The sequence below is a fragment of the Heteronotia binoei genome, chromosome 15, assembly GCF_032191835.1.
Source record: "Heteronotia binoei isolate CCM8104 ecotype False Entrance Well chromosome 15, APGP_CSIRO_Hbin_v1, whole genome shotgun sequence".
NCBI lineage: Eukaryota > Metazoa > Chordata > Lepidosauria > Squamata > Gekkonidae > Heteronotia > Heteronotia binoei.
In genome coordinates this window covers 30,622,062-30,645,664 of record NC_083237.1, presented here as the reverse complement: position 1 = coordinate 30,645,664, position 23,603 = coordinate 30,622,062, and the positions used below count along the sequence as shown (strand labels likewise).

Below are 23,603 nucleotides of genomic sequence, written 5' to 3'. Positions count from 1 at the left end.
TACGTACTAATGCCATGTTCAAGAAACTTTCCTCCCGGCTGTTGAGGAAGCAAAGAGGACAGAGGAGGATTTTAACCAGGGCACTGTGTATTTAACAAAACAAAAGTGCAGCTCTGGTATTTGGCTTTGAATGAAAGAGAAGCAGCAAATACTGATAGCAAATGAGACACACCCAAGAGAACAGACCTGTGGGTCACAGCTTCTGCCACAGAAACCTGGGAATTGTAGTTCTGTGAGGTTGAGAAGCATTTGGCAATCTTTGGAGAGAACATAAAAGTTCAGCTGGCCTGAAATTCATTTTCAACCTGTGGTGTTCACATGGGCAGGCTCAAACCAAGCCAGAGTGACACCTAAAGATGTGGGACAAGTTAGAAAAAATCTGGCTATGAGGCTCAGTGAGCATTGAATACATCAAATGAAGAATAACATCCCATTTTGACTGAACAGTTCTGGGGTGAAACCCAGGTGAATTCTGGGAGCCAGACAATTATGTAATAATGGGTCACAAGGAGAATCTCACAGAATATGGAGTTTACTATCTTGGTATAGTACCTGGCAGAATTGTGTTTAACCCATTTAATCACTAGCTGGTTGATTGGTGAGGCAAAGGGTAGTAATAATAGTTTTCTTGGAAACCAAGATTTTGCTATTTGCATAGTAAATAAAATCTTTTTCAAATGTTTACTTTTTATTTAAAAGGCATTGTTTGAAGTGGGTGCTGGCCTGGCTGCAACCTTTTGTTCCAACTTCCTGGTGATTTTATTTTGAATCATTCATATTGTGTTGACATTTGAATCCTTTGAACAATTGTTGCTAGGTCCAGGTGATATTTCCTTTAAAATGGTTTGTTCTTAGAAGCATTTTGGGGGACAGAGGATGACACAAGGAGAAATTGCCCATCCTTGAAACAAAACATCACCTTAAAGTAAAAGGAACAGCAAGAAACCCACTGCAGTAATTTAAAGTAAAAAGAATACTTTGGTTTTTACTGTTTTGTTAATAATTCTGATGCCTAAATATTTGAAATGCTAATTTCCTCCCAAGTCCTGCATTACTAGAGAAAACTCGCTTTTCTAATAGGGCCGCTTTGCTTCCCAAACAAGTTGCTCCAGTGGGGAATTGAATGGCAATGTAGTTAGAATTATAAATTGCACGACTCTTGTAGAAAATACAGAATTAGAAGGATCTGCTGGGAAGGGGGGCAGGAGCACACAAGAAGACTCGGTTTATGCAGGGAAGGGTTAAGGCTGCGAAGCCCACGTGGGGAGAGAGGAAGAGGAGGAGGCGCCTTCCTGCTCCGCCTGGAGGGGGGGGGGGCGTTAGGGGTTGCAACACCCCCAAGTAGCCGCATCTGGTGCAAGGGGGCGGGAGGGAAGACCGGCTCTCCCCGCAAAGGGTAAGTTGCCGGGGCCGCCCCCTCTTTTTGCAAAGCCACGTGCAAGCCAGGGGGGAAGGGGCGGAGGGGCAATGGATTTTTTTTGGGGGGGGGGAGCTCTCGATCCCCAAAAATTTGAGGTAGGAAATGTCAAGGATGGGGGGAAGGGGGAGAAAAAGAGAGATTGGCCATTTCTTTGCCCCTCCCACCCCCAACCACATCAAAGAGGCAAAATGGCTGAATTCCCTTGTCTGAGTGTCAAATGGGGGGGCGGATGGAAGGGGGCTGAAATAAACAAGGGCCTCTCTGCTTGCGGGGTGGGGGTGGGAGTGGGGGTGGAGGAAGGTCAGAGAGCTTTACTGATGAATGAACGAATCGGGGTGGGGGGGAGGTCTGGGGCTGGGAAATGGTCAGGGACATTTCTGGAAAAGGGGGTGGTAAAAGCAGGCTGGGTTTCCAGCCAGATATAAATTGTGGGAGAAGGTTTTAATTCGGGGAGTGCCTCGTCTTGCTGGTGGTTGAACTCGAATTTAGAATATTTGTAGAAATGGGCAGAATTTTTTTTTCTTTTCGAAGGGAGAGAGGGAAGCTCAAGAGACAAGGGGGCTGGTTTTCCAGAAAGTTGAGGTCTGTGTTGGGGGAGGGCAGGAAGCTTACTTTGCAGTCAAAAAAGGGGGGGTGCATTCCCAGCTAGGAGGGAGGGAAGGGAGAGAGATGTGTTTCAAATGAGTCCAAGCCTACTCTGGAAAGGTGACTTCTGTTTAATTCGGGGGGACGGGAAAAAAATACATGGAGGTTCAAGCCCCCTGTCATTCTGTATTAATAATCTGCAACTTATTGTGTTGATACATTAAACAGATCAATCCCTTACTTAAACCTGGTGGTAAGCAAATAGAATTCCTTGTTGGATTTCTGGTAGGTTGATATTAGGAAGTAAGCTAGGACATCTCTTATTTATTATTGATTTTCTTAACAGTTAGTAAATGTGCTTGTCTGTGGTTTCAATGGCAATCTTGAGGGTGTTTTCCCATTAATAGGTGGGCCCAGTTGGAACCAGCCCAGGGGTTTTCTTGGATGATTTTTGGAATGGACTTGTAAGGAAATCTGGGCACCTTTCAGGTTTACCTTTTGCACCCATGAAAATTATAGTTGCGCTTCATCCATTATTAATGTAGAAGATCCGAAGCCCTTCCAAGTCCATGCTTGGAAGGGTATAACTGCGCAGCTTGAAACAAAATGGTGCAGCTTGAAACACATTTTGCTATTTTCCAGAGGCCCCAACCCATTGATATACAAAGTCCCCAACAGGAATGGGAGGTTGTGAAGTTGCAGCTAGTATCAGCTAGGCAGATGCCTGGGTCAAAAGAGAAACCATTCAGACATAATTGCTGTTTCTGTTTTGCTTTTGTGTGCCTCTGAATGTCCATTGGAAAATGCGCCCTTGTGTTTTGGTTTTTTTAACAATTGTTAATGAGAGCAGGTTATGCTTCTGTTTGGGATTTTCCAAAAATTTGAGGGGTTTAATGAGCCAAGTATCTTCAGTTTTTTGTGAAAAACAAAAGGAGGTGTTTAAAAATAACCTTTAATGAGTGTTGGTTTTAAAAAAGCCAGTGAACTTAGAAGGTTGTGCATCCCCCTCCCCTCCCCCTATTTTTGTGAACTCAAAATGTTCATTGTAATTGTCTCTGTGAAGCTTGATCAAAATTGTTTCAAGATGGGGGTGGATTGGCCATTCACATCACTGGGAAAATTCTTAGTGGCCACTGCTCTGGAGAACCATTGGTGAACAAGACCAAGCCAAACCTGGCCTATAGCAGGAATAGTGCTAGTTCAGGCCTCATCAGCAGTGTGTTGGAGAAGGTTGGAAGGAGCCTATGGACAGTTCATCATCAGCCAATATCACTCAGTGTTCCCTCTAAGCTGTGCCTGTGAGTGGACACTCATAAACACAGGAAGCCACGCTCAGCAGCAGCAGTCTGGACCCACACAGGGCCTTGCACTGCCCATTGCCCATTTTAAAATTACAGCAGTTCTATTCTGCTCAGGATGTGAACTGCTCTGTTCAGTAGGGGGGAAATTAGAGGGAACATCGTGTTCTCGCAGGATCCTTTAAGGGATGCATAGTTGTCGTAACTGCCAGGTTTTTGTTGTTCAGTCGCACAGTTGAGTCCAACTCTTTGCGACCCCATGGACAAAGTCACTCCAGGCCCTAACTTCCAGTTAGGTCAAGCTTAATAGCTCAGGTGGTACTATCAGGGTTCTGCTTGGCTGCTGCTGGGCCATTTTACCAGTCCAATCAGCTTCAAAGAGGAGCCATTCCCCCCCCCCCCCAAAAAAAATCTGGTGGTGAAGAAGGAAGAACTATGTTTTTTTCAAAATGAAGAACAAACTTTCAGATCTCCCCCATTATCTGCCAGCAAATTGCAAAGATAGAAAATGTGCATCAGCTTAGAGAAGAAGAGATTGGATTTATATTTTGCCCTTCACTACCTGAAGGAGTCTCAGAGTGTCTTACAATCTCCTTTCCCTTCCCCTCCCCACAACAGACAACCATGTGAGGTAGGTGGCGCCGAGAGAGCTCTAACAGAAACTGCTCTTGAGGGAACAGTCCTGACAGAGTTATGACTGACCCAGGGTCACTCCAGCAGTTGCAAGTGGAGAATCAACCCTGGTTCTTCCAGATAAGAGTCCTCACACTTAACCACTACTCCAAACTTAGAGGGTGGGGAAATAGTTAGAATATAATGCAGAAAAAAACCCCAACGTCTCCCCGCAAGAAGTGCAAAAACAAGAACATATATCAAAAATAGGGGTGTATATTAAACTACAAATTGAAGACACCACCTGAACCTACAATATGAAATAATGTGACAAGCATATAATTGTAAACAATATTCAATGTACCAGTTATAATTGGATAAAAACACAGGAAAATAGTATAAATGTATGACTGTATGATATATGAAAAAGGAGTTAACACATGTTTCAAACTATAGGTTGCCAGCCAAACTCTGTTTCAAAGAGATCTTCATCAGACCATTTCTGTGTTCTATTTATTCAGTTTTAGAACAGCCACCAATTTGAAATGAGTCAGAAAAGGGTCTCTCATCCATTCAGTATGAGATGCAAAATAACATTGTCTCATATTGTGGGTTCAGGTGATATTTTCAATGTGTCATTTGCAATATATCCCTGTTTTTCAGTACACCTAGAATTTGATACAACCATTGGTGATCTGGATATATTAATTGCACTAATAGGGTTTTTTAACATTTCTGTGCTGTTCAACCACACATTGGGCCATTGGTAGGTGGGGAACTTTGCTCAGTTGGTTAATCCGCCCTGAGCCTGCTTCAGCCGGGACGGCGGGATATAAATCAAATCAAATAAATAAATCCTGCGAGGCAGTGTAGACCTCTGTGATCAGGTGTATCAAATATAGGCTTGTGCAAAAATTTGAATTCCAGAGTTTGAAATTAAGCAAAACCTCCACTGTCAAGTCCAGTTTATTTAAAATGGCCAGAGAACAGTACTAAACAATCTGAAATTCTAGCCATTGTGTCACACTGATTTAATTCGAATAATAGAATTGGAAGGGACCCCAAGGATCATTTTGTCCAACCCTCTGCAGAATTCAGGAAATTCACAAATACCTCCCTCCAATGTTCCCTCTAAGCTGCAAAGTCTTGTGAGCAAAAATTCTACTTCGTAAGCCACTGGCATTAAAGTTGTGAGCTACTGCATAAATCAGTGTGCTCTGAGCCAAGACAAAAATAGGAGAGCTGGAGACTAAAAATCTGTGAGCTAGCTCACACTAACTCAGTTTAGAGGGAACACTACCTTCCTCCAATTGCAGTTGCAAGTTATGTGCAAGTTGCTTCTTTGGAGCTGTGGCTCTTCTCAGCACCACCCATCCTTGGTCCTGTTTGCTCAGAAATGAGACCCACTGAGTTGATGCACAGGTCAGGCTTCCTTCTTTGCAGGGCTTTTTTTGTAGAAAAAGCCCAGTATGAACTCACTTGCATATTAGGCCACACCACCTGACATCACAATTGTTTTGCACAGGGCTTTTTTGTAGAAAAAGCTAGGCAGGAACTCATTTGCATATGAGACTACACCCCCTGACACCAAGCCAGCTGGAACAGCGTTTGTGTGCGTTCCTGCTAAAAAAAAATAAAGCATGTCTCTAAGTTCACAGGATCAGCATTGCTGTCAGATGGCCATTTAGCCTCTGTTTGAAAACTTCCAAAGAAGAGCCCACCACCTTGTGAGGAAGACTTTTCCACTGAGGAACCACTCTAACTGTCCGGAAGTTCTTTCTCATGTTTAGTCAAAAACTCTCCTGATTTAAGTTCCACCCATTAGTTCTGGTCCAACCTTCTGGGACATTGTGTCATATTGTGAGTTCAGGTGGTATTTCCAATGTGTAGTTTGCATTACATCCCTATTTTTTGGTACACCTTCATGGCCTTGTACGCCCCACTAAGATACATGGTACTTTGCCCATAAGTGGGTATTTGGGATGCTGCAAAGGATATATCAGCACGATTATAACATTTACTGCTGACTTGGGATGAGTTGCCCAAAAGGGCACCTGCTGTCACCCCTGCAGCCTCCATAGCGCTGCATTATGTTTCCAAGCCGTGGAAATCCTGTGCAAGTGCTGCAGGGATTGCCCTGGTAATTCTTCGCATTCTGACCAGAAGACTGCGTGCTCAGCTCTGGATTCAGGAAAATATAATAAGGTGTAGCCCTCCTAGCTCTGTACCATTCCAGAACAAAGGTAAAGGGTTCCGTGTTTAAATGCATCCTCTGATCAAAACCTCCCCATGCTCATAGAATAGTTATATATCTGGAAGAAGGATAGTCTAGTTTTGCTGGCTTTATAGGGACATGAAGTTTCCGATACTGGGGTATGATTCAGCCTGAATTGATACAGTGCTTGGAAGGCTGTACCACATGGTTATTCTGAGCATGCCTGCTGTGTGTTCATTCTTCCTTGTAGCAGCAAGCTGGGATGGAGATCACAGTGATAGCCACCATAGTGCTGTTTCATCCTGTAGCTTTTTATGGAGGGATCATTGGGGGAAATGTCTCTGGACAAGGGTTGGACTGAACCAGCTTTTTCATTTAGTCTTACCCAGTTCTCCTCTTTACTGCACCCACATCACACATGGCTTTTTCCCAAGCAGGTCTCATGATTCTCACATGGTCAAAGGAGAACCTCTTCCTCTGTTCACAAGCAGAAAAGTTGGTTGGATCCAACCTATTGACTTCCCCCTCCATATTCTTTCCCCCCAAAGGACTACAATATTTAAAGGGCAAATCAATTTAATCCCTTTTGTCAGTTTAAGAAAGTTACTTGTAATTAATCAGGTAGTTGACATTTAATTATTTTGATATAAATGCTTAACAAAAAAAAAGTAAGCGAGGAGAAGAAAAGATTGGATTTATACCCCATCCTTCACTACCCAAAGGAGTCTCAGAGCAGCTTACAATCTCCGTCCCCTTCCCACAACAGACACCCTGTGAGCAATGTTCCCTGTAAGCTGCAGAGTCTTGTGAGCAAAAATTCTACTTTGTGAACTAATGGCATTAAAGTTGTGAGCTACTGCATAAATTAGTGTGATCTGGGGTCACCCTTCCTGAGCAAAAACAAAAATGTGTGAGCTGGAGGCTAAAAATCTGAGCTAGCTCATGCTAACTCAGTTTAGAGGGAACACTGCCTGTGAGGTAGGTGGGGCTGAGAGAGCTCTAACAGAAACTGCTCTTGAGCAGAACAGCTCTGAAAGAACTTGTGGCTCACCCAAGGTCACATCAGAAGGTGCATGTGAAGGAGTGGGGAATCAAACCTGGTTCTCCCAGATAAGAGTCTGCATACTTAACCACTACACCAAACTCAAGAAGCATAATCTTAGAACAGGCATTCTCTCCTCTCTCATGTACACATGAGGGAATGCCTCTTTTAAGGTAGTTCCTGCTATTATACCCATGCCATTATAGAAAAACTAAGAATGTATGCCTTTTCCTTTGAACGTATTGTTCTTAATTATATGTAGATTTAATTAACTCATCAAAAATGACTAATAAGCTTTAGGTTTCCTTAATCAGGTGACAGCCCTACTTTTTTTCCCCCCTCAGGGAGAAAATACCATCATAAGCACTTCTTGGTGGTGGCAGTTGCCTGGTGTATGCAGGGACCTCAAGATATAGCCACCTGACTGACAGACCTCTGTCAAATCTCTGGTGTCAACAGGACGTCCTGGCCTAGCCTGAGCCTGCTTCGGTGGGGAGGGAGGGATACAAATCAAATCAATCAATAAAAATAAATAGTCTGGAGGGCAAACTGTGATACAGAAGACTCCTTCCCACCATGTTTGCCTGTGAGAGTTGGGGCCTTGGTGGCCAGACCTCTGTCTATAATTGGGACAAGGCTGTCTACCTCTTGGAAGATAAAATAGAACCTGAACAAGGATCAGGGGATTTGGACCTCCATTTCAAGGTGCTGCTTGAGCAGGAGATGTATCCTGAAATCACAATTGAGGAGGAAGAGGAAGAAGAAGAGGAGGAGGAGGAGGAGGAGGAAGAGGAGGAGGAAGAGGAGGAGATGGAGGGAGGGGAAGTGGAAGTAGAAGTTGAAGAAGATGGAGAGGTTGTGCAGGAAGAGGAAGAGGAGGTAGTTGTGGGAGAGGAGGAGGAAGAAGAAGATGATGATGTTGAGGAAGAAGAAGATGATGAAGAAGAAGAAGAGGTGGAAGAGGTGGAAGAAGTAGAAGTGGAAGTAGAAGAAGAAGATGAGGGAAGTCCATCAGGGCTTCAACAAGCAGTAGTACTAACTGAGGAAGGAAACAGTTCTGTGTTTGTAGTATGTGCTGGTGCTGTTGAGGAACTTCTGGCATCTGCAACCTCAGCTGAGCCAGAACAACTTGATGGCCTAGAGCCCCAGCGCTGGGAAGTGCATTGGGAAGAAGTAGCAGAGTCACTACAGCCTCCACCTACTGAGGTGGAGCCGCCGCCACCACAGGACTCCACGGTTCCTGAGGCAGAACCAATAGAAGTAGAATCTGAGGCCTTCTCTACCACCCTAGAGCCAGTAGGGAACACCCACCAGTGCAGGGAGACCTTCATTGAAGAACGCCATCAAGAAACCCACCACAGCCCTCCCGGCCCAGATAGAGGGAGTGGTGGGAGGACACGGTGGTCTGCTTCAGGAGGAGGTAGTTTTGTCCTGGAGACAGCTCGCCGACGGTTCCGGCAGTTCTGTTACAAGGAAACAGAGGGCCCACGAAAGGCTTGTGGCCAGCTGTGGGAACTGTGCAACCATTGGCTGAAGCCGAAGAACCGCACCAAGGAGCAGATTCTGGACTTGTTGATCCTGGAGCAGTTTCTGGCTGTTCTCCCTCCTTCAATTCGGAGCCAGGTGTGGGAATGCAGCCCTGAGACTTGTGCACGAGCGGTGGCGCTGGCTGAGGAGTTCCTGGCAAAGCCGACAGAAGCGGAGAGACCAGAAGAGCAGGTGAGAGGACTTTTGTGACCTTCGCTTGTCCCAGCTACTTAAGATCCTGAGATAGCCCCAAGTCTGCAGGGGTAATGGGACTGAAAGGGGTGTGGGCCCATGCTAGCAAGGGCAGGGAGTGGTAGGCACAATTTGCTACAATACCAGTTGCTCTGAGCCAGTGGCATACTCCGCCTCTGGAATAATTATTTGCACGTTTTGCATGGGAATGCTAGTAGCAGCTGTCTCCTGATGACAGAACACTTTTACCTTAACAGTATTTAAAATCATACATGAAAGGAAACAGAGTTAGGAGTTTCCAGGAAACCTGGAGAAAAATGGGCTATCCCTTTAATAGATCTTAAATGTGACTGAAGCTTTTCATGTCATGGCAGTGGATAACATCACCTGGTAAATAACATCCTATTGGGCCTCTGTTAAAGGGACAGAAGACATTTTCCCCACCAGGAAGCTGGCAATCCTAGGGCAGGGCCCAACCCTTGTAACTGAATTTGCAGCCCCAGAACCTACAAATAATCAAGGGAGTGCATAGGGTGTGCAGAGTGTGTTCCCCTCCCAGTGTGTTTTGGGATGAGAGAACTTTCATTAAGTCTAGACCAAGAGTAGCCAAACTTGCTTCACGTAAGAGCCACATAGAATAAGCGCCAGATGTTTGAGAGCCACAAGACATGAACATCAGATGTTTGACAGCCATAAGGCAGGCAGGAAGGCAGGCAAATAAAAGTAAAAGGATTACTGAAGAAAGATAGGGAAATGGCTGAGAAGCTGAATGTATTTTTTGCCTCTGTCTTCATTGTGGAAGATGAGAAGTGTTTGCCCGCTCCAGAACCACTACTTTTGGAAGGGATGTTGAAAGACCTGAGTCAAATTGAGGTGACAAGAGAGGAGGTCCTACAACTGATTGACAAATTAAAAACTAATTAAGTCACCAGGTCCGGATGGCATACATCCAAGAGTTCTGAAAGAACTCAAAGGTGAACTTGTGGATCTTTTGACAAAAATCTGTAATCTTTCATTGAAATCTGCCTCTGTTCCTGAGGACTGGAAGGTAGCGAATGTCACCCCCATCTTTAAAAAGGGTTCCAGAGGAGATCCAGGAAATTACAGGCCAGTCAGTCTGACTTCAATACTGGGAAAGCTGGTAGAAAGCATTATCAAGGACAGAATGAGTAGGCACATTGATGAACACAAGTTGTTGAGGAAGACTCAGCATGGGTTCTGTAAGGGAAAATCTTGCCTCACTAACCTGTTACAGTTCTTTGAGGGGGTGAACAAACATGTGGACAAAGGGGACCCAATAGATGTTGTTTACCTTGACTTCCAGAAAGCTTTTGATAAAGTTCTTCATCAAAGGCTCCTTAGTAAGCTCGAGAGTCATGGAGTAAAAGGACAGGTCCTCTTGTGGATCAAAAACTGGCTAATTAATAGGAAGCAGAGAGTGAGTATAAATGGGCAGTCTTCACAGTGGAGGACGGTAAGCAGTGGGGTGCCGCTGGGCTCAGTACTGGGTCCCATGCTCTTTAACTTGTTCATTAAAGATATGGAGTTGGGAGTAAGCAGTGAAGTGGCCAAGTTTGCTGGTGACACTAAATTGTTCAGGGTGGTGAGAACCAGAGAGGAATGTGAGGCACTCCAAAGGGATCTGTTGAAGCTGGGTGAGTGGGCGTCAGTGTGGCAGATGGGGTTCAGTGTGGCCAAGTGCAAGTAATGCGCATTGGGGCCAAGAATCCCAGCTACAAATACAAGTTGATGGGTTGTGAACTGGCAGAGACTGACCAAGAGAAAAATCTTGGGGTCGTGGTAGATAACTCACTGAAAATGTCAAGACAGTGTGCGATTGCAATAAAAAAGGCCAACGCCATGCTGGGAATTATTAGGAAGGGAATTGAAAACAAATCAGCCAGTATTGATAAGGATTAAAATATTGCTTTTTTTCTTTTTTTATTATTTGAAATACATTTCAATATATTGCAAAAATTTAATAAATTTGGTTAACACAGAAAACAAATCAGCCAGTATCATAATGCCCCTGTATAAATTGATGGTGCGGTCTCGTTTGGAATACTGTGTACAATTCTGGTCACCATACCTCAAAAAAGATATTATAGCATTGGAAAAAGTCCAGGAAAGGGCAACTAGGATGATTAAAGGTTTGGAACACTTTTCCTGTGAAGAAAGCTTAAAACGCTTGGGGCTCTTTAGCTTGGAAAAACATCGACTGCGGGGTGACATGATAGAGGTTTACAAGATTATGCATGGGATGGAGAAAGTAGAGAAAGAAGTACTTTTCTCCCTTTCTCACAATACAAGAACTCATGGGCATTCAATGAAATTGCTGAGCAGTCAGGTTAAAACAGATAAAAGGAAGTACTTCTTCATCCAAAGGGTGATTAACATGTGGAATTCACTGACACAGGAGGTGGTGGCGGCTATAAGCATAGCCAGCTTTAAGAGAGGATTGGATAAAAATATACAGCAGAGGTCCATCAGTGGCTATTAGCCGCAGTGTGTGTATGTGTGTGTGTGTATATATATATGTGTGTGTGTGTGTATACATACACACATATATTGGCCACTGTGTGACACAGAGTGTTGGACTGAATGGGCCATTGGCCTGATCCAACATGGCTTCTCTTATGTTCTTATGTAATAGATGGGGGGAGGTGGAAAGAAAGCAACTTTAAATGCATTCTCCAAGCTGCCAGTCAGCTGATGGAGTGGTGGGGGCTTCAAGAGCCACACAATATATACGAAAGCCACAGTTTGGCCACCCCTGGTCTAAATTTTTTTTTGCCTGTTAAGTAAGAGCTGACTTATGGTGACCCCATGGGGATTTCAAGGCAGGAGACTTCAGAAGTGGTTTGCCATTGCCTGCCTCTCCATTTAGACCCTGGACTTCCTTGGTGGTCTCCTATGCAAATCCTAACCAAGGCTGGCCCTGCTTCACATCCAGGATCTGATGAGATCAAACTTGCCTGGGCCATCTAGATTTAGGAAGATTTAGCAGGACTTCAGCCACTATGGACTGGTTTATCCATTTTTAAATGGGGTGAAACTTTCTTTCCTTTGGCCTGGCCTTTAGGACACTGAGGTTACTATCAGTACCAGACAGGGTACTGGAAGGCCCCTACTTGAAGACCTTTGGTGGATAAAACATTCCCAGTCTCTCAGAAGATCCAAAATAAGCTAGTAGTTCACAAGAGCTCGTGGCGCAGAGTGGTAAAGCTGCAGTACTGCAGTTGGAGCCCTCTGCTCATGACCTGAGTTTGATCCCCGGTGGAAGCTAGGCTTTCAGGTAGCCGGCTCCAGGTTGACTCAGCATTCCATCCTTCCGAGGTCAGTAAAATGAGTACCCGGCTTGCTGGGGGGAAAGTGTAGGGGAAGGCAACAGCAAACCACTCCTTAAAAAGTCTTCCGTGAAAACGCTGTGAAAGCAACGTCACCCCAGAGTCGGAAATGACGGCAGCTTGCACAGGGGACTACCTTTACCTTTTTAGTTCACTAACACTGGATGCATTAGAAGGCTGCAGTTCCACTTAGGCTGAGTGGCTGTGGCTCAGTGGCAGAGCATCTCTTTGGCACGCAAAAGGTGCAAGGTTCAGTCCCTGCCATCTCCAGGTAAGACTTCCACCTGAGACCCCAAAGAACATCTACCAGTCAGAGTAGATAGCACTGATCTTGGTTGTCTGAGCAGGGCTTTTTTTGTAGCAGGAACTCCTTTGCATATTAGGCCACACACCCTGATGTAGCCAGTCCTCCAAGAGCTTACAGGGCCTACCGTAAGCTCTTGGAGGATTGGCTATATCAGGGGGTGTGGCCTAATACGCAAAGGAGTTCCTGCTGCAAAAAAAGCCTTGAGTATAAGGCAGCTTTATGTGTTCAGGATGGCCTTGTTAACTCTTCTCACTCCCTGTACAAATTTCCCCCTGAGCTATTAAAAGGATGTTGAGGTTGTGGTGAATCACAGGCTGAACACGAGTCGGCAGTGTGATGTCGTTTTGCAAAAAAGGCCAGTGCAGTTTAGGCTGCATTAACAGAAGCAGAGTATCTGAGTCACAAGAAGCAAGAGTTTCATTCCACTTCGTGGTGGTCACGTTTCATCTCAGGTCCAGTGTCCACTTCTGCCTGTGCAGCAACTTGAGAAAAGAGGTAGACAAATTGAAATGGGGTTCAGTGGAGGGCAGCTGAGATAGTTGTGAAGGGTCAGCATCAGCAAAGTCAGAACACATGAAGATATTGTTGGCCCTGATTTTGTATGCAGTGTGTGGGGGTGGGGGATATTGCAAGAAGAGGCCCATGTAAAAAGATCCATTTGAAAGAGTAATCCATCCATGCAGAGATGATCATAGAAACAGCCAAGTAGAGTATGTAAGTCTAATGCAGGGTGAACTGTGGAACAATAAGCATCCGTACGAGAAAGATGTGTGGGCATCCAGTGACTGCCGTCCTAAGGACCACTTTCCTGGGAGTAAAGCCCAATGAACTACATGAGATTTACTCTTGAGCAGACTTGCTCATGATTGCTTCCATTGTAAGTTAGGAAGAGCTGTTTATTCTGTATTATAAAAAGAAAAAAAAGCTTTACAATTTTTTGGAAAATGGCAATAAGCAGGGTTTCCTCATGTCTTTGCCACTCGTTTGGAAAATTAAACACCGGTTGCTACCAGTTGGTGGCCCTCAGTGACCCATAGGGCCAGCTGTGCCATTAGGCAGGGCAAGGCAGCAGATCTGGGGAAATCATTAAAAGACAAGAAAGGATCTGTACTTAGTTCAATATTACATTGATAACAGCTTAGTGCCACTGAGTGGATTTTGTGTGTGAGGTGCTGAAATTCCCACCTCCTGGACTTTCTTCAAGGCTTTCTATCTCCAGCCCAGCTCCCCCTCCCCAACCTCTCACCTTTCTCCTCTTCATTCCAGCTTGTCTTCTACAAAGAAAGGTTGTAAGGTTCTCCACATCCCTATAAGAACCTTTGCACCAGCAGCTTGCAATTCATTTGTGAAAAGCTGACAGGGGTTTCTGGGTGTCGTAGTCTTGCAGGCCTGGAAACAAAGGGCTGGGGGTTTTTTCCCTTCCTCCAATCCCGCTGGCCATCTGGCATTCTCCACAAGCCAGCACTGTGGACAGAATGTCCACTCCCAGCTTGAGGCAGATGTGATTCTATGTGGAGCTCTGCTTTCACAAAAGCTTCTGAGGTTCCCTGCAGAAAAGCCAAGCTGAAACCTGAAATTGTGCAGAAATCAGAATATTGCCTGGAACAGTGCCACTGGATTTATTTTAGGGGGGAGGGCAGTTCTTAGAGGAAATGGATGGGGAAGGAGCCATGCATGAAGTTCAGCTTCTGACTCCTGAGCTGTGAAGCAAAGAGGTTTTAATCCTTCCTTTGAACCAGAGTTCTAGTATGCAAGGATTTGGTTTTGCAGGGCTTTTTTGTAGCAGGAACTCCTTTGCCTATCAGGCCCCATACCCTGATGCAGCCAATCCTCCAAGAGCTTATAGGGCTGTTATTGCAGGGCCTACTGTAAGCTCTTGGAGGATTGGCTACATCAGGGGTATGCGGCCTAATATGCAAAGGAGTTCCTGCTACAAAACAGCCCTGGTTTTTAGCAATGTCAAAATTACCTTTGCTCTTAGCCTGTTCTTTTTTAATGGGAGAGGAATTCTCCCCTCCACACACACACACATTTAAAAGCAAATGTCTAGGGTGGCCTTCGGTTCCACTAAGTATATAAGCATTCTAAAAATGGAGAGGTGTAGCATTTCCTGCTGGCCACCTGGAAATTCCTCTTGTGCTTTCACACTTGCTGCTGAATTGGGAGCCCAGGCAGCTGTCACTTCTTCTGTATGCTTTCCCTCTGGCAGCCCTTTCATCTGCCTGCTTTCCCTAGCAGTTGGACTGCCTGCCTAGAGCTTGCTGGCTGGGGGGGAGGGGGTTAGGAGGGCAGCCGACAGGCTTGGATGAGGTGAGTTTAAAGATCCAAGGAAGAATCTCCAAGCTGCAAGCCTTCCATCTGGAAAATTTTATTTTTAAAACTTATTTTACTTCATTTACCCCCAGCTTTTCTTCCAGACGAAGATCCAAAGTAGCTTACATCATTCTCCTTTACTCCATTTTATCCTTACCACAGCCTATTATGAGGTTGTTTAGGCAGGGACTGTTGTGACTGGCCCATGATCATCCAGCAAGCATCAGTGGCAGATTGGAGATTCAAACCTGGTGCTCTCAGATCCTTGTCCATCACTCTAAACATTACAAAACTCATGGATAATGTTTCCAGTTTGTGCAGCATGGGACAGAACAGTCCAAACAGCCTTACTTCCAGCATTGAATTTGACTTTTGAGTCCAACAAAGTCATGTGGCACACATGCCTTAATAATGCTTACTCTTTGGGGATGTTGTTTTATATCCCTGGTAGCCTGTACAGCAATGCAGAACGAACCTCAGAAGGTGCCTGATCCGTTCATCAGCTATGCTCCTCACAACTGGATTCAAAATACCCATGTACTCAGCTTTGAAGGCAGAAAGTTGCAGGTTCAGTACCTGGCATCTCCAGGTACTGGAAGAATTTCCAGGAGGCTGGGAGAAATCTTTATCTCCTGTATATTTACTACCCTGACCTGGATATCCCAAGTAGCCTGTGTCGTCAGATCTTGGAAGCTAAGCAGGGTGGGCCCTGGTTAGTGTCTGGATGGGAGACCACCAGGGCTTTTTTTATAGCAGGAACTCCTTTGCATATTAGGCCACACACCCCTGATGTAGCCAGTCTTCAAGAACTTACAGGGCTGTTAGTACAGGGCCTACTTTAAGCTCCAGGAGGATTGGCTACATCAGGGTGGTGTGGCCTAATATGCAAAGGAGTTCCTGCTACAAAAAAAGCCCTGGAAACCACCAAGGAAGTCCAGGTTGGCAAGTCAGAGGCAGACAATGGCAAACCAATATTTCTTGCCTCGAAAACCTTAAAGGGCTGCCATAGGTCAACTGTGGCTTGATGGCAAAAATAATTCTGCTGTCTGACTCTGTTCTGACAGTATTGGGTTGGAAGGACCAATAGTCTGACTCGGTATAAGGCAGCTTTGTGTGGTATTTGGGAAGAAACTGTGGCTCAGTGGAAGAATATCTGTGCAGACGGTTCAATCTGTGACACTTCAGACAGGAGGTAGACCCTTCTGTGCCTGAGATCGTGGAGAGCCATTGCCCATCAGAGGAGACAAGACTGAACTCTTCCTAGAACAGTCAATTTTAAACTGCAAGTAGAGAGGAAAGCATATATAAAATGCCTACTCTTATCGTGTGTTAACTGCAGGGAGTTTTTCATCAGGCGTGTCATTCCCCTCCTCCCCTATGTGAAGACGTATCATCCAGCCAGAGCTGTGCCAATATGATGCTGCTGATCATATATCACTGGGTGCTTTTCATGTTACTAGCCCAGCAAGAGATAGTCCAGCTACACCTGTGAATGTAGATGTTGTGCACAAACTTTTCTAATTCAGATGAGTTTGTGCATTGCTTGGTGAAACAGTGCAACGGTTTGCTTCAGGGAGTAACAGTATACTAAAATGAAAAACAGTAACAAAAGAAGAAAATAAAAAATATTTGTAAATGCTGCAGAACATGAGGCCCTGAATTGCACTTATTTCCCTGATTCCCACCCCCAGTACTCTAGTCCAGAGAATCGTCTCTTTAGGTTTGAATAAAATTAAGGCCCAGTGGCACTTTCTAGGCTTAACTAAATTTATTGTCATCAGCATTCTGTGTGACAGAGCTTCCTTCGTCAGATGTATGAAGTGTACTTCCATGGCCTATTTATATTTATAGTTACAAGCAACAGAAAAGCAGGAATGTGGAGAGATGGTGTAAACAGAGGTCACTTTGAAACAATAGATGGAATTGGTCCATGCAGAGTGGATGAAGACCACACCCAGCTTCTGGTAGTTGGACAGAGGTGTAACAAAAAAAGCCAATTGAATCAAGGAAGGCCACAGCGTGAAACAAGATTCGTTCTTATTCTTTCTCACTTCACCTTCCTTGCTACAGTGCCCTGACAGCTCTGACTTTGATATCTTTTTGTCTATAACACTTTGTATACAAATTACACATTCTTCATCAAGGCCCTTGATAACTGAGCAAAGTTGTCCTCTGAAATGTTTGCAGTTCCTTCCCTGTTAGGTGTCATTTGTAAATGCTACAAGATCAAACAACTCATTTCCGACATTAAACCTGAGAGAATGAGGGGTGTTCCCTCTAAGCTGAGCTAGTGTGAGCTATCTCACAGTTTTTTAGTCTTAGCTCAGGAAAGTGGAGGAGTGGGGAATTTTTGTCTTAGCTCAGGAAAAGTGGCCCCAGAGCAAACTAATTTACACAAGAGCTCACAACTTTCATGCCAGTAGCTCACAAAATAGAATTTTTGCTCACCAGACTGCACAGCTTAGAGGAGCATTGGAGGGGACCCAGGAGACGGATTGCCATTTTGATCGACATTCCATCAATGACTGTGGCTTTTTGCTTGTCTCTGCAGGATTCAGACCTATTCGAGGAGGTGGTGGTGACTTTTCCAGAAGAGGATCAGCCCCTCTCGGACGCTGAGCAGGGAGAGACCTGCCTGGAGGCGGAGCAGAGGGATGATGTGGACATTTGTTTACTGGGTGAGCATCTAATGTTCTTAGTCGCTTGCTTAGCTCCTGAGCTGATTCACACGGAGCTACTTTCCTTTTGGTGCTCAGTGGGCCTTTTTCATTAGTTCATTGATTTATTAGTTTATTCCTAGTTCGTTTATTTTGTTTATTTAGTTCATTTATTTCTTAGTTTATTATTAATTAGCTTTTTGCTTCCACCTGTCATTTAACACAGAGAGCCAGTTTGGTGTAGTGGTTAAGTGTGCGGACTCTTATCTGGGAGAACCGGGTTTGATTCCCCACTCCTCCACTTGCACCTGCTAGCATGGCCTTGGCTCAGCCATAGCTCTGGCAGAGGTTGTCCTTGAAAGGGCAGCTGCTGTGAGAGCCCTCTCAGCCCCACCCACCTCACTGGGTGTCTTGTGGGGGGAGAAGATATAGATCGTAAGCTGCTCTGAGTCTCTGATTCAGAGAGAAGGGCGGGGTATAAATCTGCAGTCTTCTTCTGCAATCTTAAGGGCAAGGTAGAAAGCAATCCAGGTATCAAATCCTAATCATCTAAAGTGTTATCCCGAGCAGTGTGACACTCTTCTCATGGACCAATAGATGGAATTGGTCCATGCAGAGTGGATGAAGACCACACCCAGCTTCTGGTAGTTGGACAGAGGTGTAACAAAAAAAGCCAATTGAATCAAGGAATTTAAAAGGGTATCACTTTGCTTAAGATGCACTGAATCACTCAGCTATTCCAAAGAATCCAGATGACATTGTTGCCTACCCACAGATGCATTCCAGTATTTCCCATTTTGTTTTCCTGTCTTTTATTCAGACCTGATTTGTAGCATTTTTTCTTTAAAACACAATTCTGTATCCAGTGACTCCAGACAAATTTCTGTGGAATCTTTCTAGGGCTACTGTTGCATTGATTTTCCTCCATGCTCTTCTTTTTAAAGATGCTGCTACCTCCTAGTTTCTTAATTAATGCCTTCCTGTACACTCTTGTAACAGCAGCAGCAGCAGCAGTCCTGAATTGTCCCTGAATGAGTCTGTCCTACTTTGGGTGGGTGGGCATGGGTGTGGATTAATTACTGGTTTTCTCTTTGCAGCCAAAGCAGTTGCTTCCCCTCCCCTCCCTGAAGTTGCACCTGAAAAAGTGAAGGAACCAAAATGACTGAACGGTAGCTTTGGCTGCAAAGAGAAAGACAGGAATTAACCACACCCAGTCCTGTTCCCCATTATGAGGAATAAGAGATAACTCAGTAAGAGTTAAGTCAGGAATGCTGCAGCCCTGCAAATAAGCAACAAAAACTTAATCCCATAGAGGTTGAGAACCAGAAATTGCTTTAAATTAAAGGAGTGGAAACTGCTAATTAAACTGACAGTTGCAGGAAGAAGCAGGACCTTTGTTGGGAGAAAAAAATGCTGGGTAAACTTACAGCAGGATCTTGACCTAAAAGGGTGGGCGTTATCAGATCTCTTATGGGGGGTGGGTGGGATATAGCACTATATTAAGGGTCACACGGAACCACAGTTTTAATTCTGCTGCTATCTGGTTGTGGCAAAGCAATGCCTTTGCAACATTAAAGGGTCCTGTTGTGGGAACAACCCAGGTATGAGTTGCTCAGAGAGGAGGGGGAAAGATCCATGCATTTTACCATACATGGCATGCTCTGAAATGTTCCTTGAGCTTAAACCAGGCCTGACTCCTCTTATCCCCATGCAGGTTCTTCCGACACAGAGGCAACTTGGGATTCTTCGGCAGACGAAGGAGGTTCAGGTAGGTTCCAAAAGCAAGGCTGTCCTGTAAGGCAGATGGGGGTCATCTCTAAGGCTGGCCTTCCCCTTCAGCAGGGTGAAACTGCTTGTCTCAGGTGAATGAATGTTGAGGAATTCTTGCTCAAGGGTAGTTTTATTATTTATTATTAGTTTTATTATTTTTTCTACCGCAGGGGGAATTGTGTGTGCGTGTGTGGGAGGGACTCCATTTGGATGAGCCCAAGCTTCAGAACTTTCCAGGCTTCTTGTTCCGTGTTGGCTTTTATGTTGGCCAAAGCTGCCTGTAATCCATGCTAAAAAATTAAATATAATTAAAACTGTGCCCGGAGAATCCAAATTTTGCATTAAGCCAAGATGATTTCATTTTTCAACCTGGCATAAATTATCCAAATTGAGCAAATGTACTTAATTTGTCTTGCCTCTTTGTCTTGCATAATTTACTCTGCATTCCCCATCCTCATTTTTGTGTTCAGTATGTTAGCATTTTTCGCCCAGCTCAGCTTTGATACCAGAAGTAAGTTAAGCTGGGGAGAAAAGTATTTCAAACATAGGGAGTCAGGCTGGAATGCAGGAAGGAGGGATGTTTTGCACAAGGAACGCATGGGTTGTCTGTTTCTTCCCACTCACATTGTCCCACATTGTCATGCTGTCCTTGCATGAAAAATAGGAACCCTCCATCCTGCATACCATGAATAAACAGGGATGAGTGGTCCTGTTCTGTTTAGTTTGGCTCCCAGGTTTTCAGATGCTGAGTTCCACACTGAATACTTTTTGTGCTTATTGGGTGCTGAGTTGCAGAAATCAATAAATCATTGTCTACCATGAATCTTTAAAGCGATGTAAAAATCTAAGATGAAAATCTCTGTCTAAAATAGTCTCAGGCTGCTATCACACACACTAAATAATGCACTTTCAATCTACTTTCAGTGCACTTTCGAACTGGATTTTACTGGGTGAACTGGCAAAATCCAGTTGGAACATGTATCGATAGTGGATTGAAAGTGCATTATTTAGTGTGTGCGATTGCAGCCTAAGATGAGACTACTCCTCAGAAATCAAAAAAGAACACTGCCGATAGTGGGATCCAAAGTTGTTCTGTCAAACAGGAACTAAGTTAGGGTCATTCCTGTTTGTGAGTGATGTGTAAATGCCTCCTTTTCATGAATTCATGTGTATGAAACACGTGAATTTCTCTCTTGCTCCGTCTCCAAAGCAGGTGCCAGGACCCCCAGCCGAGCAGACCCCCAGTTTGTATTTGGAGAACGGCTCAATGGAGTGATGCAACATTTGGGCCCCAAGAGGATCCGTGTGAGAGAGAAACGCCACCCCTGCATAGAATGTGGGAAACGGTTCCGGTGCCAGTCGGAGCTTGCCCTACACCAAAAAGTCCACACTAGGCCAAAATCCTATCACTGTGACGAGTGCGGGAAGCAATTTGGCCGATCTTCGCATCTCACTCGGCACCAGAAGACCCACATGGGTGAAGAATGTCACCTTTGCACTGAGTGTGGCAAAAGGTTCCGGTGGCCAACAGAACTGGCTATCCACCAGCTGATCCACACAGGCCAGCAGTCGCATTATGCCTTGGGCCCCGAGACATTGTTCCAGTGGCCGTCAGAACTCTCAGGCCACCAGAGTATGTTCATGGGCGAGAAAACACCTCCAGCAGTTGAGGTTGTAAAAACCCATACAGTCAAGAAGCCCCATCTCTGCCCAGAATGCGGGAAAGGATTCCGGTGGCCTTCGGAGCTCGCTACACACCAGAAGACCCATAACAAAAACAAACACTACCTCTGCGCAGAGTGCGGGAAAGGATTCCAGTGGCCATCGGAGTTAGCTGCGCACCAGAGAACTCACACTGGAGACAGCTTCCCTCTTGTTGCAGATTTCGGGAATAGCAATGGTCAGCCGCCGCTTCTCACTACCTACCTTGGAGCCAATGCAGCTGAGAAGCGCCACATTTGTGGAGAGTGTGGCAAAGCCTTCCGATGGCCATCGGAGCTTGCCACGCATCAGAGAATCCACACCGGTGAAAAACGTTATTTCTGCACAGAGTGTGGGAAAGGGTTCATATGGCCCTCAGAGCTCGCTGCCCACCAGAGAACCCACACTGAAAAGCAATCCTACCATTGCATGGAATGCGGGAAAATATTCCACGACCTCTATGGGCTTACGAGACATCAGAAAACCCACTTGGGAAGCAAAGTGTATCCCTGTGCTGAGTGTGGGAAAACATTTAGCCGGCAATCTCACCTGACTCGGCACCGGATAACCCACACCGGGGAGAGACCGTATCCTTGTATCGAGTGTGGGAAAAGGTTCGGCCGTCAGTCTCATCTAACTCGGCACCTGAGAATCCACACTGGTGAGAGGCCATACCAGTGCGGGGAGTGCGGGGTGCGGTTCAGGCGGAGACACAGTATGATCTACCACCAGAGAATCCACTTGAGAGAGTCCTCTATTGGACCAGACATGCCAAACCTTCCTGACCATCTCCAGAGCCCCATCCATGTAACCATCTGAAACTTGAAAACAGGAACAGTGGGTGGGTAGGTGGGAAGTAGATTGTCATGAAATCCAGCACAGCTCCTCCTGGGCTCCTTTCTCCTACAGAGTTGAGATTTATTGCGATCCTAAGTGGCTGCACCATGGAATGCCAGTGGCACGCCCCAGAATCCATTGCAGTGTAGCAAAAGACACTGGAGACACAAACACTTGGATTAGGTGCCCACTGCAAAGGATCCTGGGATAGGGACCTGAACACCCCCTTGATTTATGTGCTGCTTCATTGTCATCCATCTTGAAAATGCTGCCCTGGTTAGTCCTGCTGACTTCCCATGTGTAGCCGCTACAGGAAGAGGGAAACACATAAGTCTGTGGAAAGAGTCTCTTCCCCTACCCCTCTCCTCAGCAGCTAGAACACTGTTCTCTGAAACATGTGACAAATGGTTAAGTGGGTGGGAAGCTGTATTTCCTGCCTCCCTTATGCTGGTCTGCATTCTCCTATTTTGTACTGTATCACACAGCGTCTTGGGTCTCTGAGTCTGTGCCTCAGGAGGCTTGTGGAGGGTGACTTCCCAGAATTTGAGCCTCCCACTCTGTTGGCCTCAGGATTGCTGGGTTCCACATGGTGCAGCACAGTTGTGTTTTTTAATCCTCATATATTGGGGCGAGAGCCACTTCTCCTGTTCTATGCTGCACTGTGGGAGATGTGGCTCTCTTCTTCCCCCACCCCCCACCGAGCATAGGAGCTCAGTTCCAAATTAAATCTGGTTAGCTGTTTCTGTGGTAGCAAATTCTCCTCTTCCTTCCCTCTTACACAAGAAATCCAGACAAGAAACTTAATTTGTAAATCAGCACGATGCAGGAGTATCATCCTTCTCCCCCTCCCCCAGGTACTTTTCACCTTCCAGAACACTTATTTTCAGTTTATCTCTCCCACAATTCCTGTCTTGGAAAACGAAGGGGGAGGAGGGTGGATCTGCACAGGTTTTCCTTCATTTTAATTCTAGGAGGTGGGCTATTTTTATCCAAGCTGGCCCTTAAGGAGGGTAGTAAGAGAGAATCTGAGGTTCTTCTTCCTGAATAGAAAGGTGAGCTGCCATAGGATGGGAATAAAATGTCACTTTTTGTGGTTAGGATTTCCTGAAAGAGTAATTTAACAAGTAGATAATCCATTGGTCTTGGGATATGAGCAAGAAAGAGGGCAAACTCGGACCAGCCAGCTGCAGAATTTAAGATGGGGGAGAGATGTTTCAGCTCTGAACTGTATTCAGTTTTATAAATGACTTCAAAGTTTTGGGAGGCACGGAGCCCCCCCCCCCCCTTCTGTGGCTCATTTTTTCACCTTCTGTTTCTGCAGAGATCCTCAATTATAGGGGGAGAAAAGGGTAAAGCATATTCTTGAAGGACGTTTATCTTTTTTTTTTCCTCTTTGGATTAACACTTGAGACAATTGGGACCTCCTTAAAGACACAAGAATTGACTCATTTTTTTTTTTGAATCAGCTTCAAATAAAGAGCTTTCTATAAACTGTGCCTTGTGTATGATTTGCTAGCTTGTGGATGATAGAACAGGAGCAGGTTCTGGATTCTTGTTGAACTAGATCCCAAATTCATGAAAGAAAATTGTGTGGGAGGTAGAAAAAAGGACTGGACATGGTGACAAGGTTATGAATGGTTAACAGATTAGGGATGCCAACAGGCCTGGAGAAAAATAACCTAGAGAGTTTAATAGGGTGGTATTGACCAGGTGACCCACATAAAGGTGGCAGAGCAGTTTTTAAATTGAATCTTGGGAGAAAGCTGACAGGAGATGAAAT

The 23,603-nt window shown here is 45.1% G+C and overlaps 1 protein-coding gene across 4 annotated transcripts; it reads left to right on the top strand.

Moving 5' to 3' along the window:
* Positions 1-1,258: 1,258 nt before the first annotated feature.
* LOC132583904 (zinc finger protein 436-like) lies at positions 1,259-23,314 on the top strand. Of its 4 annotated transcripts, none has more exons than XM_060255645.1 (5): positions 1,259-1,396; positions 7,487-8,891; positions 17,410-17,536; positions 19,230-19,283; positions 20,496-23,314. In XM_060255645.1, the coding sequence occupies exons 2-5, from the start codon at positions 7,749-7,751 to the stop codon at positions 21,803-21,805; spliced, it is 2,634 nt and encodes an 877-aa protein (XP_060111628.1). In that variant the 5' UTR covers positions 1,259-1,396; positions 7,487-7,748; the 3' UTR covers positions 21,806-23,314. The 4 variants fall into 4 exon arrangements, with proteins under 4 accessions (XP_060111628.1, XP_060111630.1, XP_060111626.1 ...); XM_060255647.1 differs by having other exon boundaries at positions 1,267-1,396; positions 7,517-8,891; positions 20,499-23,314; XM_060255643.1 differs by having other exon boundaries at positions 1,267-1,396; positions 7,517-8,891.
* The last annotated feature ends 289 nt before the right edge of the window (positions 23,315-23,603 follow it).